We start from the raw sequence: 12,638 nt of genomic DNA on the forward strand, positions 1-12,638 counted from the left end.
TTTGGCAAGTAACGACTAGGATCTTAAAAGCTAGCAAGCTGCCATCTAGATGCAATGATGGGTCTCTCCTTGTCCAGAGCAAAGAAGAATGAGGAAAACCAAAATTCATGGAAACAATTAGTCCTAGCGACTGGTACAACATCCGATCTGCAACCTATACAACTTTGAGACCAGAAGAACTAGATGGTGCCCGGCTACCACTGTCATCCACTTGGAAGGGGATCTATGTAGGAGATCCTGGATAGAGAGAGAGAACAATTTGGAATAAAATTCAAAATCATTTGGAGAAAAAAAATGGGGGGGACCAGATTTACTGGTCTGATACAGCCTGGTGGAACCACTGAGACTATGGCTCCTAGCTGCCCTTCAGGTCTGGAATTGAACCCACACTCGTGGTTCCCAGCCAAACAAAAGACAGGCATATGAGTTGAACATTTGCTTCAGGTAAATACAATTCTTGGAGAGGACAATAATTGGAGAAAGAAGGGCTGCTTATGCATAGGGATACAGCTCACGTGGCAGGAGTGCATGGAGGGATGGACACTGGGAAGAGGTAACTATGGCGAGGAAGTGGGAGGGGAGCTGTTGCATTGTGGTAAACTGTGGTCAATGTCATGAGACAAAGTGTATGTGAACTTCTGTATGAAAAGTGAATTTGCTCTGTAAATCTTCACCCAAATCACAATTTAAAAAAAAAGAAGAAGATGATTATGAACCATGCCTGGATGTACTTGTTTTCCAAATATTTTGTTATTGATATTTATATATTGTAAAATTTCTCAGACTTACAACCAACCATAACCAAACCCAGTACCACCGAGTCATTTTCCAACTCATAGTGACCCTCATTGGGTTTCCAAGGCTTTAAATCTTTACAGAAGTGATTGTTTCATCTTCCTCCTGTGGAGCAGCTCATAGGTTTGAACTACCAGCCTTCTGGTTAGTGACCAAATGCATTACCCACTACTCCACCAGTGGTCCTTTCTGAAACATACAGAAAAGTAAAAGGAAATGTATGGTGACCCACCTGTGAGGTTCTACTGTTCACATTTTATTGTGAATATTTTATTCTACTGTTCATATTTTATTTATTTTATTCATCCTTCCATGTAAAAACCGAAAACCAAACACACTGCCGTTGAGTCGGATCTGACTCATAACAACTCCTCCTTGGGTTTCCCAGGCAGGATCACTATGGAAGTAGATTGCCTAAGTTTCCTTCCAAGGAGTGGCTGGTGAGTTTGCACCACCAGCCTTCTGGTTAGCAGTCAAGTATCTTAGGCACTACACCACCAGAGCTCCTTCCTTCCATGTTGCCATGTTATTTTTCATGCATGTCAAAGTAAGTTTCAGACATAGTACATTTTTTACTTTTTTTTTACTTTAAAATAAAATTTTTGAAAATTTTATAACATTCACAGAAGTATAAAACACAGTCTTATGAAGTCCCATTTACTCATCATCCCGATCTACAATTTGTCTACATTTTGCAAGTGTCATTTTATCTCTCTCCCTCACTGCACATTTTTCCTTGATTAGTTTAAGATAGACAACATATCGTTTCACTCGTAAGTTCTTGTGTTATCTGATGGATGCATCCTGCTTCCTACCCTACTTATGATTGTGGATCACAGGGTAGTAGGCTCTATGAGCAGCCTGCCAAGTGTCCCTGCATATAAGCAGCTGCAGGCGGTCAGCCTGGTGGGAGTGTCCTGGGCGATGGGAGTGAGCAATTTTCAGTGACTTAAAAAACTTAACTTAATAGAGCACCACTCCCACAAGCATACAAGCGTTTATTGAAAATATGTTCCAAAGTGGAACGGATCTTTCCTATGGAATGGAAAAGACCTCAAGCTGCTTAACTTCTGTATATGTTATACTTCCCACAAGGGGCATTCTTAGCTAAGAGACATTCTCAGGACTAGGCTGGGTCTTTTGAGTAACATGTCCCTGAGAGACCTGCACATGCTCAGAAGCTGGTTTCCTTAGTTCGGCTTAAAATCTGAACTGAAACCACATTGAAATTATAATGTTAGGGATTTAGGTGTCAGTCAAATGTATGACACTTCTGCACATGCCCCAAGTTAGGGACTGTACCTTAACCTCAAGTTTCCTGGGTCTTTGGTTATTCTGCTTAATTTTGATTGGCTAGGCCATGTAGGTGGTTTTGGGTTGCTGTAGGTGTTAGCTTATTAACCTTCTTAAATATCCCACCACTCTCCCCTTTTCTCCTGCCTTTGGGCCTGCCCTCAGGCCAACCCCCCTGTTCTGCCATACTGCCTAACACTTGTATCTCTAACAGAAAATAATTTAAGACACTAGCATTTGGCAAAATCAACAGAATTCCTTAATTCAGTCGTTGGCAATTTTCGCTAATTATCTCTGTCTTTTCTTTATTTGAATCAATTTCAATAAAATCTCCATATTACAAATAAATCTCTCTTGCTTCCCAGAGTCCATAATTGCATTGTTCCTATCTTCAGGTTCACCAGTTTTTTCTTCTCCCAGCTCAAATCTGCTGTTGAGCCCCTCCAGGGGAATTTTTCACTTCCATTATTGTATTTTCTAGTTGTAGTGTTTCTGTTTGATTCTTTTTAAAAGTTTCCATTTACTGAAATTTTCATTTCCTTACTGTAGCATTTCCTAGTTCCCTTTAGTTCTTTGTCCTTGCTTCTCTTTAGCTCTTTGAGCATATTTTTGTTTCAAAGTCTTTGTCTTGCAAATCCATCATTTGTCCTTCCTCAGGGATGATTTTGTCCCTTTATTTTCCCACTTCTTTGTATACCAGAACATTTGACTATGATGATATGGTAACTTTGGAAGTCAGATTCTTCTGAAAGTGAAGCTGTTACCACTTTAAGACTAGGCTCCTTGTCTCAGAGTGCGGGCTGTCACAGCTTTAACAGTAGGTTCCCTCTCTGGGAATGTGAGCTGTTGCCTCTTTAACACCAGGCTACTTGTCTGGAACTGCCAGCTGTCACTGCTTTAAGACCAGGATCCCTGTCTAGGTTGCTGCCCACTGCAGCCAGCCACACTGAGCTGGGGAAGGGACCAAGGATGGACAGGTGAAAATCTAAAGCTCTCCTTCCATGTATGTGTCACCTTTATCTAGATTTAGCATTTGCTTAGATGCAGTATCCCTTTGATTACCAGGGCACTGAAGCTGTTATTTCTGTTGACTTCTGCTTGTGTTTTTGTTTGTTTGTTTGGGGACGGAAAGTATAGCTACTTATGCCACTTTCTTGCTCCATCTCTGATCTAAATTTCTTAGAATTTATAAAATATTTTCCTTTTATTTTTCATGCCATATTGATTGGTTGAAGAAATTCGATCATTTGTCTTGGAGAATTCATCTTCTGGATTAGGCTGATTCTGGTAGCACAGTGCCTAAGATATCTGACTGCTAACCAGATGGTTGGTGGTTCAAATCCACCAGCCACTCCACAGAAGCAAGACTGGACAGTCTACTTCCATAAAGATTTACCACCTCGGAAACCCAATGGAGTCGCTAAGAGTCAGAACCAACTTGATGGCAGTGGGTTTTATCCTTGTGGTAGTGTTTAACCAGTTCCTCTCTTTCCTTTATTACCTATAGACTGCTAGTTAGATCCAGATGTGTTATTACATTCTAAGCCAGTTATTATCTTGGCAAGACAACTTCATAGGTGGTTCTGGTACTTCTTAGGACATCTCCTCAAGGAGCACATGATGTGTTGTTATTCTATTGTTAGTGATGTTAAGACATGTTTAAAGAACAGCAGCTCTCTCAACATATTAAATTGTGAAAGCATAAAAATACCAATTATATATCTCATTATTTGATCCACAGAACAGATATTAAATACAGAAGAGAATACAGAATGTGTTAGGGCTGGCTAAAATCTAGTGTTATCATTGTGTTCTGTTGGATTAGGTTAACTAGACTTATGGGTAAATTTCGAAGGACTATACATACACACACAAATGAGTGTATGTAAAAACTAGTGAGATCTGTAGTTGAGTTAATTGACCTGTATCAATGTATCAATGTCAGTTTCCTGGTTTTAATAATGTACTGTAGTTATATAAGATTTTACCAGTGGGGGAACTAGATGAAGGGGACACAGGATTGTCTCTACTACTTTTGTAACTTCTCATGAATCTAAAATTATTTCTGAATAAAAATATAAAAATGAAAATTGCCTGGACTCTGGAAAATTCCTAAGTTCAACATATCTTAGGCTCCAGATAATCTTTGCATAAACTATCTTCTGCCAACTTGATTGTGTGGCCCTTTAAACATATGTCCCTACAGGGGAAAAACTTCTTAGCCATAACAAAATATTTTGAGGGAATGAGTTGCTGGGCTTGGGGGCTCACAACCATAGTCTCAGGAGACCCTAAGGTCAATTGGCATAACACAGTCCACAAAGACAATATTCTTCATCCTGCTTCGGTCAGAGAATGGTGAAGGATATCATGTTTGATAAAGTGGAGGGTCAACGAAAATGGGAAAGGCCCTCAACTAGATGGATTGATATAGTGGCTGCAATGATGGACTCAGGTATAGCGAGAGTCAAGAAGCTGGCACAGGACCAGGCACTGTTTTGTTCTGCTGTGCATAGGGTTGCTATGAGTTGGAGAGTCCTTGATGGCACGTTTGGTGAATAGCAACTGGTGTCTTAAAAGCTTATTAGCAGCCATCTAAGTTGCAGATGATCTCTCCCCATCTGGAACAAGAAGAGTGAAGAAAATCAAAGATGACAGGGAAAAAAATGGTCCAAAGGCCTAATGGACAATGTGAACCCCAGCCTGCATGACCCTGAGACCAGAAGAACTAGAAGATGGTGCCTGGCTACACTGCTGGCCACTCTGAAAAAGGATAACAAGAGGAGATCCTGGACAGAGTGGGAGAAAAATGTGGAACAAAAATCATAAAAAAAAGACCAGGCTTGCTGGTCTTATAGAGACTGGTGGAACCCCTGAGACTGTGGTCCTTAGGCACACGTCAAGCTTGGAACTGAATTCACTTCCATAACTTAACTTTCAGCCAAGCAATTTAAGGTGAACAATAATACCAGAGAGGTATACACTCCTTAGAACAATTAGCCATAGGAGAGCAAAAAGGCATTATTTGCCCAGAGATAAAGCTAAGGCAGGAAGAGATAGGAAAGAAGGGTGAAAGGAATGGTAAGCACAGGGAGGAAGTGAGAAGAGTGCTGTTACATTGTGGGGGTTGCAATTGATGTCACAAACAAAATATATATGAATTGTTGAAAACCAATTTACTCTGTAAACTTTCATCCAAATCACAGTAAAAATAAATAAATAAAATTATGTCTCATTAAAGGAGCTCTGGTGGCATAGTGCCCAAGGCATTTGACTGCTAACCAGAAGGTTGGTGGTTCAAACCTGCCAGCCACTCCATGGAAAGAAGATTGGGCAATCTTCTTATGTAAAGATTTACCACCTTGGAAACCCAAAGGGGGTTGCTATAAGTTGGAATTAACTCAATGGCAGTGAGTATGGTTTTTTTGGTTTGATGTCTCATTAGTAACCAAATATTGCAAATTTTTATTGTGTTCCCTGTTTCTGTTTTATAGATCTGAACAATCACCACACTCAGAGTTACTGAGGGCACAATTGGGTCAGCATGTCACCACCTGGAAAGAACAAGATAGTTCTCTCAAAGAAGAGGAGGTAGGTAAGCCCTTTGAAATTTTCACAGTCAAAAATGAGCACCAGAGGATGAAAGTTAATCATTTTTATTTAAAAGAAAAAATAACTTTCAAGTTATTAATTTGAGGAAATATTTATGTTCTTAAAAATACCCTATTTGAGTTTAAAAGGTAATGGTAAGAAAAGTTATGATAAATGAGATTTTGTTTTTTGGGGGGGGTTTGTTGTTTTTGTTTACCTTTCTGAATGTGTTTTGTGTAGCAGTACAAATGCCTGACCTAATGTTAACTTTGGTCCTGGAGGTAACCTAATTAAGTATATCTCTCACAACATTTTGTAAGAAACTTAGAAGCATCATGTAACAGTTTACTTTTCTGTGTCTACTCCATACTTAAAAAGTATGGTATGGTCATTCATGTCAATTCAGCAAATTTAAACCATTACTATACATTGGTACCAGCCCATGTCCATTGAGGAATAAATAAAATGTGCCCCCCCTCCTTCTGGAAACAGTGATATCATTTGGCATCGTGGGATGAGTGTAGTAAAAGAAAGCAAAGAACCTGGACTTTTATAAAAGATGGCGAGCCATCTGGAGGAGCCGTGAGGACAGACTTTATGATGGAAAGAGTGAAGGGGCATGCAAGGGAACCCTTAAGACTGACAGGATTTTGACAGGCTAAAAGTGCAAGAAAGAGCCCACATGGCACGATGGTTAAGCACTTGACTGCTAACCGAAAGGTTGACAGTTTGAACCCACCAGCCACTCTGAGAGAAAGATACGGGTTCTGTAATGATTATAGCCTTGGCAACCCTATGGCAGTTCTGCTTTGCCCTAGTTGGTCTTTGTGAGTCAAATTGACTCAGTGATAGTGCAGTGTGAAGGTCAAGGGCAACTAGAAAGGGCTGTTGTAGGCTAAAGAACTGGCCAGGAAACCCACCACATATCCAGGAAACAAGGCTGCCGGACAGAGCTCATGTCTGGAGGTACCCGTGGTTATGAGATGAAGCCTAAGAGGTAGTTGGGACTGTGTTGTATTGAATTTTTACCCCTAGACCAGAGAGTTTGTGTTTCATTTTAATAGATTTGGGGAAGCCATAGAGCTTTTTGAATAGGTGATTTCTATAGCGTCTTAAAGAATTTCTTCTCCTTGGGTTGGAACTTTTGCTGTTGTTATGTGCCATCAAGTCGGACCCAACTCATAGCAACCCCTTCTTGGGATTCCGAGAGAGTATCACTACGGAAGTAGACTGCCCCATCTTCCTTCCGAGGAGTGGCTGGTGGGTTTGAACCGCCAGCCTTCTGGTTAGCAGTCAAGTGCCTTAGGCACTACACTACCAGAACTCCCTCTGTACAGGGTTGGGACAGAGACAGTGAATGAGGGAGTCTCACAGTGGTTCAGGCAAGACGTAAATGGTACCTGACTTGGGAGCTGGTACAGAGGGAGAGTTCAAAGATGATAAACAGGAACTGAGGGAGCAAATTCCCAAGAAAGTCACAAGGGGTGAACTCAGAAGCCTAGATTTAGAGCTTTCCCATTTCAGTATTCATCATTCATGAGAGAAGCCATATTCAGAGGGATAGTCTTTCTTCTGCTAAGTTTAATGTCTTGTAGAATTGTCTTGTTTCAAAGTGTATTTTTTACTCTTATATGTAATATAGGGGTTTCTGGCTTTGATATTTTAAAATACTACTTTATTGTGTTTTCAGTGAAAGTTAACACAGAAGTTTAAGTTCCTGTTCAACAATTTCTACACAAGTTCAGTGACATTGGTCATATTCTTCACCATGCTTGAACATTCTCATCATTTCCATTCTACTTGTTCCATTTCCATTCATCTCATTTCCCTGTCCCCTTATACTCTCATCTTTATTTTAAAGTAATTATTGATCATTTTGTCTCATATAAGTAGTTTTTTTAAGAAGCACAGTATTTACAGATGATATTCATTATATTTTTGAGCCAATTTGTTATTTAGCTACAAAGTGACCTCAGAAGTTAGTTTTGTTTCAAGGTTTAAAGAGTGTCTCAGGGCTATAGTCTCAGGGACTCCACTAGTCTCATCCATTCCAGTCAGTCTGATTTGTGTTTTTTTTATGCTTTGTTTTGTTTTTTAGGAATTTATAGTTCTGTTTCACGTTTTTCTCACATTCTATCAGTGTCCATCTATTGTGACCCTCTTAGAACAATCCATCTTTTTCACTGCAGCTACATCACATCTCCACCACATTGGTGGTGAGAAGTGTTGGTGACTGCCATTTGCTATCTAATCATCCTCTCTCTCTCTCTCTTTTTTAAAGGTACAAAAGTAAGTTTATATCAGCAAACAAGTTTCAAGTTTAAAACTGCCAGTCTACTCAGTTTTTCAAATGACTCCTTTATTAATTGGGTACTGTACAACTAATAACTAATGAAGCCAATGATGTTCTACCTCCCCTAGTAGGCTTTTTGCTCCTTTTGAATCACAGTGAACTCATCTTAGTGACAACATAAAAATTACTAATAAATTAATGACAGAATCAATCTTTAATGGACATAAGCAGGAGGTTTTTCAGACAACTAGCTTGTGACTGTAGAAATGCACAGCCTCAGAGAAAAATGTCACCAAAATGGTACTGGCAGGGCAGGGCAAGCCTTTTGAATGTTAAGAAGACAAAATCCTTTTGTGGGTTCTAGGACTATTTAGGGAGCTCTGGTGACATAGTGCCTAAGGCATTTGACTGCTAACCAGAAAGCTGGTGGTTCAAACCCACCAGCCACTCCTCAGAAGGAGGTTTGGGCAATCTACTTCCATAGAGATACTGCCTCAGAAACCCACAGAGAGGTCACTATGAATCGACTCAATGGCAGTGAGTTTGGTTTTGTTTGAGGACTATTTAGATTCATAGATCATCCTTTAGTGATGAGTGAAGTAAAATAATTTTCAGTTGTTTCTGTGTATTGAAGTAATATACACATTTTATATACTATGAGTTACATATCTCCTTTTTAGATAAAATCAAGTGATTTTTCAAAATTTAAGAAAGTGATTCTAGAAATTACTTTGTTAAGATTCCAATGAAGCTTAGAAATACTTATTTTCATCTCTTGAGTAAATGGCTAATTAAGCAGCCACATGTAAATGATGTTTACCTGTGGATCGCCATGCTGTCAGCTGGAGTCAATCCTGTTGCTTGAGTGAATACATCATTAATTAAAGCTGCAGAAACCTGGATTATGTCCCCTGGAGACCAGATAAGATCCACAGCATCCAAGTAATCTGTTAGGCAATTACATAATTGAGCAGCATGCTTTTAAGTCAGAAAAATTTGTAATTACTTTATGTGTAAAAGATAAGTTGGGTGGCTTCATTAAAACACAGAGTTCCTTAATACTCCTTTTCTCCCAAGTGATGTCTATTTCTGCAATTGAGAACTTGCTGCAGGCACAACAGAGCAGTATTTTGCTTACGTTACATTATAGAGCAGATTGAGCCTTCCTTTCCCTGTCACATACACCTCACTTTTATTCATCAGAAAGATGTGTGATTGATCACAGGAATACCACCTCTTTCACTAAAGTGATAGACTGTTTTATTATTGTTATTGTTATTATTATTCTCATCTCTTCAATACTTGTTTGCTAACTCATATGAAAACCTTCCCCTTTCTTTTAAATGCTACCTAGAGAACATCCCATTCCTCTCATATAACTTGTTGTTGTTATGTGCCGTCGAGTTGGCCCGACTCATAGTGACCCCTCCTTGGGTTTCCGAGGCAGTATCACTACGGAAGTAGGATTGCCCAACCTTCCTTCCGAGGAGTGGCTGGTGGGTTTGAACCACCAGCCTTCTGGTTAGCAGTCAAGTGCTTTAGCCACTATGCTACCAGAGCTCCCCTCATATAACTAGATATAACTAAAGTGATGATGCTTGCATTTCTCTTTAAACACTGTAGACTTATTTCTGGTGTCCAAGAGGAAAAGAAAGTTTCTTGAGGAAGAGTCAATGAAATTTGTGTATTGGGGGAATACCATCTGCTATTGTCTGCATCAGTGATTTTTAATTATCTTGTTTTTCTCTATCTGTATTATAGCACCGGGTTACATGTGAAATTTAATTTCACAGAAGGCTTTCACATTCACTTTTTCTTTGTGTTTGTAAATGCATCACAGAAATGGGATTCCTTTACAACTAGCATATGTTTTCTTTTAAAAACAAGCAGGAAAAAACAACAACCCTGGAATATTAAGACAGGAAAAGAAGAAGAAAAGGAAAATTATACATTGATACTATCCATACCTATTGACATTGTGGCATATGGTTTTTAATATTTAATATATTTACAAACATGGATTATACTGTTTATGTACATAACCTGTCTTAGGGAACTTCTTTTCCTATCATTACATAGTTTTCTACATCATCTCAAAGAGCTGTTCAATGGCTCCTGTGTGATATTGCATTGCCTCTTTAACTGGTCTCCTGCTGTTGAACAGTTTTGTTTCTACCCTTTCCTGTAGTGAAAAAAGTTTCAAAATACGTCTGTGCAATTCAGATTTTACAAATATCCATGATACTGCTTAGGATGAATTCCTAAGTATAGAGTTATTAAAGACAAAAGTTATGTACATTGTTTAGGTGTTTGCTATAAATTACCAGATCTTATTCTGGAAGGATCATTAGATTTACCACTAATGGATGAAAATACCATTTCTCTGAGCTGTTTATGAAACAATGCTATGAGGTTCTTTTCTGCTTTGTTTTTCCTTTTGCCAATATGAGAGACAAAAACTGGCATCCAAGATTATTTTAGTCATTTGACCTTTTTATTACAATTGAGATCAAAGCTTTTTCCTACCTATTTATCAGCCATTATATTTCATCTTTTATAATTTTGCAATTCATGTTCTTTGCTCATTTTTCTTTCATGTTAGTGATATTTCCTTGTTGATTTATAGTACTCTCTCTATATAAATTTGTGTAATTTGTTGCAATATTTTTAAAATTTGATTTTTACCTTTTATTTTTCTTAGTGGTATTTTGGACACTATCTACCCATTAATATCTTCATCTGTCTGTTTATACAGTCATCATTTCTTCCATTCCCTTTAGCTACTGTCTGTTCAAGAGTCTCATCTGACATCTGTTTTGGTCTTTTCTTCCTTTCTTGTCTTTGTAATGACTTTTTGCTTTTTTCATGGATGATGTTCTTGATGTCATCCCATAACTTGTCTGGTCTTTGGTCATTGGTATTCAGTGCATCAAATCTATTCTTCAGATTGTCTCAAAATTCAGGTAGGATATAATCAGTGTCATTTTGGCTTTATTGAACTTGTTTTAATTTTCTTCAGCTTCAGCTTGAACTTGCATGTGAGCAATTGATGGTCTGTTCCACAGTCAGCTTCTGCCCTTGTATTGACTGATGATATTGACCTTCTCCATTGCCTCTTTCCACTGATGTAGTTAATTGATTCTTGTGTATTCCATCTGGTGAGGTCCACATGTAAAGATATTGTTTATGTTGTTTTTTTAAAAAAGTATTTGCAATGAATAAGTCATTGTTCTTGCAGAGTTCTGTCATGCAGTGTTTGGCATCATTTCTTTCATCATGAAATAAATGAAATGAATAGAAGATTTCAAAGGGCAGCTCAAGAACACAAAGTAAAATATTGTAATGAAAAGTTCAAAGACCTGGAATTAGAAAAACAGAAGAGAAAAACACATTGGGCATTTCTCAAGCTTACTGAATTGAAGAAAAAAGTCAAGCTGTGAGTAGCAATATTGAAGAATTCTATGGATAATATTTTGAATGATACAGGAAGCATCAAAAGAAGATGGAAAGAATATGCAGAGTTATTGTACCAAAAGAATTGGTTGATATTCAGTCATTTCAGGAGGTAGCCTATGATCAAGAACCAACACTATTGAAGGAAGAAATCCAAGTTTCACTTGAAGGAATTGATAAAAAATTAAAAGGATCCAGGAATTGACAGAATACCCACTGAGATGTTTCAACAAATGCATGCATTGCAAGAGGTGCTCACTCATTTATGCCAAGAAATTTGGAAGGTAACTGCCTGGTCAACCAACTGGAAGAGATCAACATTTGTGCCCATTCCAAAGAAAGGGATCCAACAGAATGCAGAAATTATCAAAACAAAATCATTAATATCACCTACAAGTAAATTTTGCTGAAGATAATTCAAAAACACTTCCAGCATTATATTGACAGAGAACTGCCAGATATTCAAGCTGGGTTCGGAAGAGGGTGTACATTAAAGGACATCATGGCTGATGTCAGATGGATCTTGGGTGAAAGCAGAGAATACCAGAAAATGTTTACCTGTGTTTTATCAACTATGCAAAGGCATTGACTGTGTAGATCATAACAAATTATGGATAACATTGCAGAGAATGGGAATTCCAGAACACTTCATTGTGCTTGTGAGGAACCTGTACATAGACCAAGAGGCAGTCATTCAAAGATCACAAAGGGATACTGCATGGTTTAAAAATCAAGAAAGGTGTGTGTCAGGATTGTTACCTTTCACCATACTTACTCAATCTGTGCTGAGCCAATAATATGAGATGCTGGACTGTATGAAAAAGACACATTAACAACCTGTGATATGCAGATGACACAACCTTGCTTGCTGAAAGTGAAGAAGACTTGAAGCACTTATCAAAGACTGCAACCTTCAGTATAAATTACACCTCAACATAACGAAAACACAATTCCTCCCATCTGGACCAATAAGCAACATCACAATAAATGAAGAAAAGAGAAGTCATCAGGGCTTTCATTTTACTTAGATCCATAATCAATGCCCTTGGAAGAGCAGTCAGGAAATCAAACTACTTTTTTTTTTTTTTAATTGTGATTTGGGTGAAAATTTACGGAGCAAATTCACTTTCCATATAGCAGTTCACATACACTTTATCTCATGACATTGACAACAATTTACCACAATGCAACAGCTCCCCTCCTACTTCTTCCT

The 12,638-nt window shown here is 38.3% G+C and overlaps 1 protein-coding gene across 1 annotated transcript in view; it reads left to right on the forward strand.

Annotated features, from left to right (window-relative positions):
* Positions 1–12,638, forward strand: part of KIZ (kizuna centrosomal protein) — a 415,288-nt gene that overhangs the window by 296,732 nt on the left and 105,918 nt on the right. Inside the window, exon 8 of the mRNA XM_042782893.1 lies at positions 5,583–5,733. Within this exon, the coding sequence (XP_042638827.1) occupies positions 5,583–5,733 (151 nt within the window). The remainder of the gene's footprint in view (positions 1–5,582; positions 5,734–12,638) is intronic.

This window comes from Orycteropus afer, unplaced genomic scaffold (assembly GCF_000298275.1).
Source record: "Orycteropus afer afer isolate SDZICR_OR568_19922 unplaced genomic scaffold, OryAfe1.0 scaffold00499, whole genome shotgun sequence".
Taxonomy (NCBI): Eukaryota; Metazoa; Chordata; class Mammalia; order Tubulidentata; family Orycteropodidae; genus Orycteropus; species Orycteropus afer.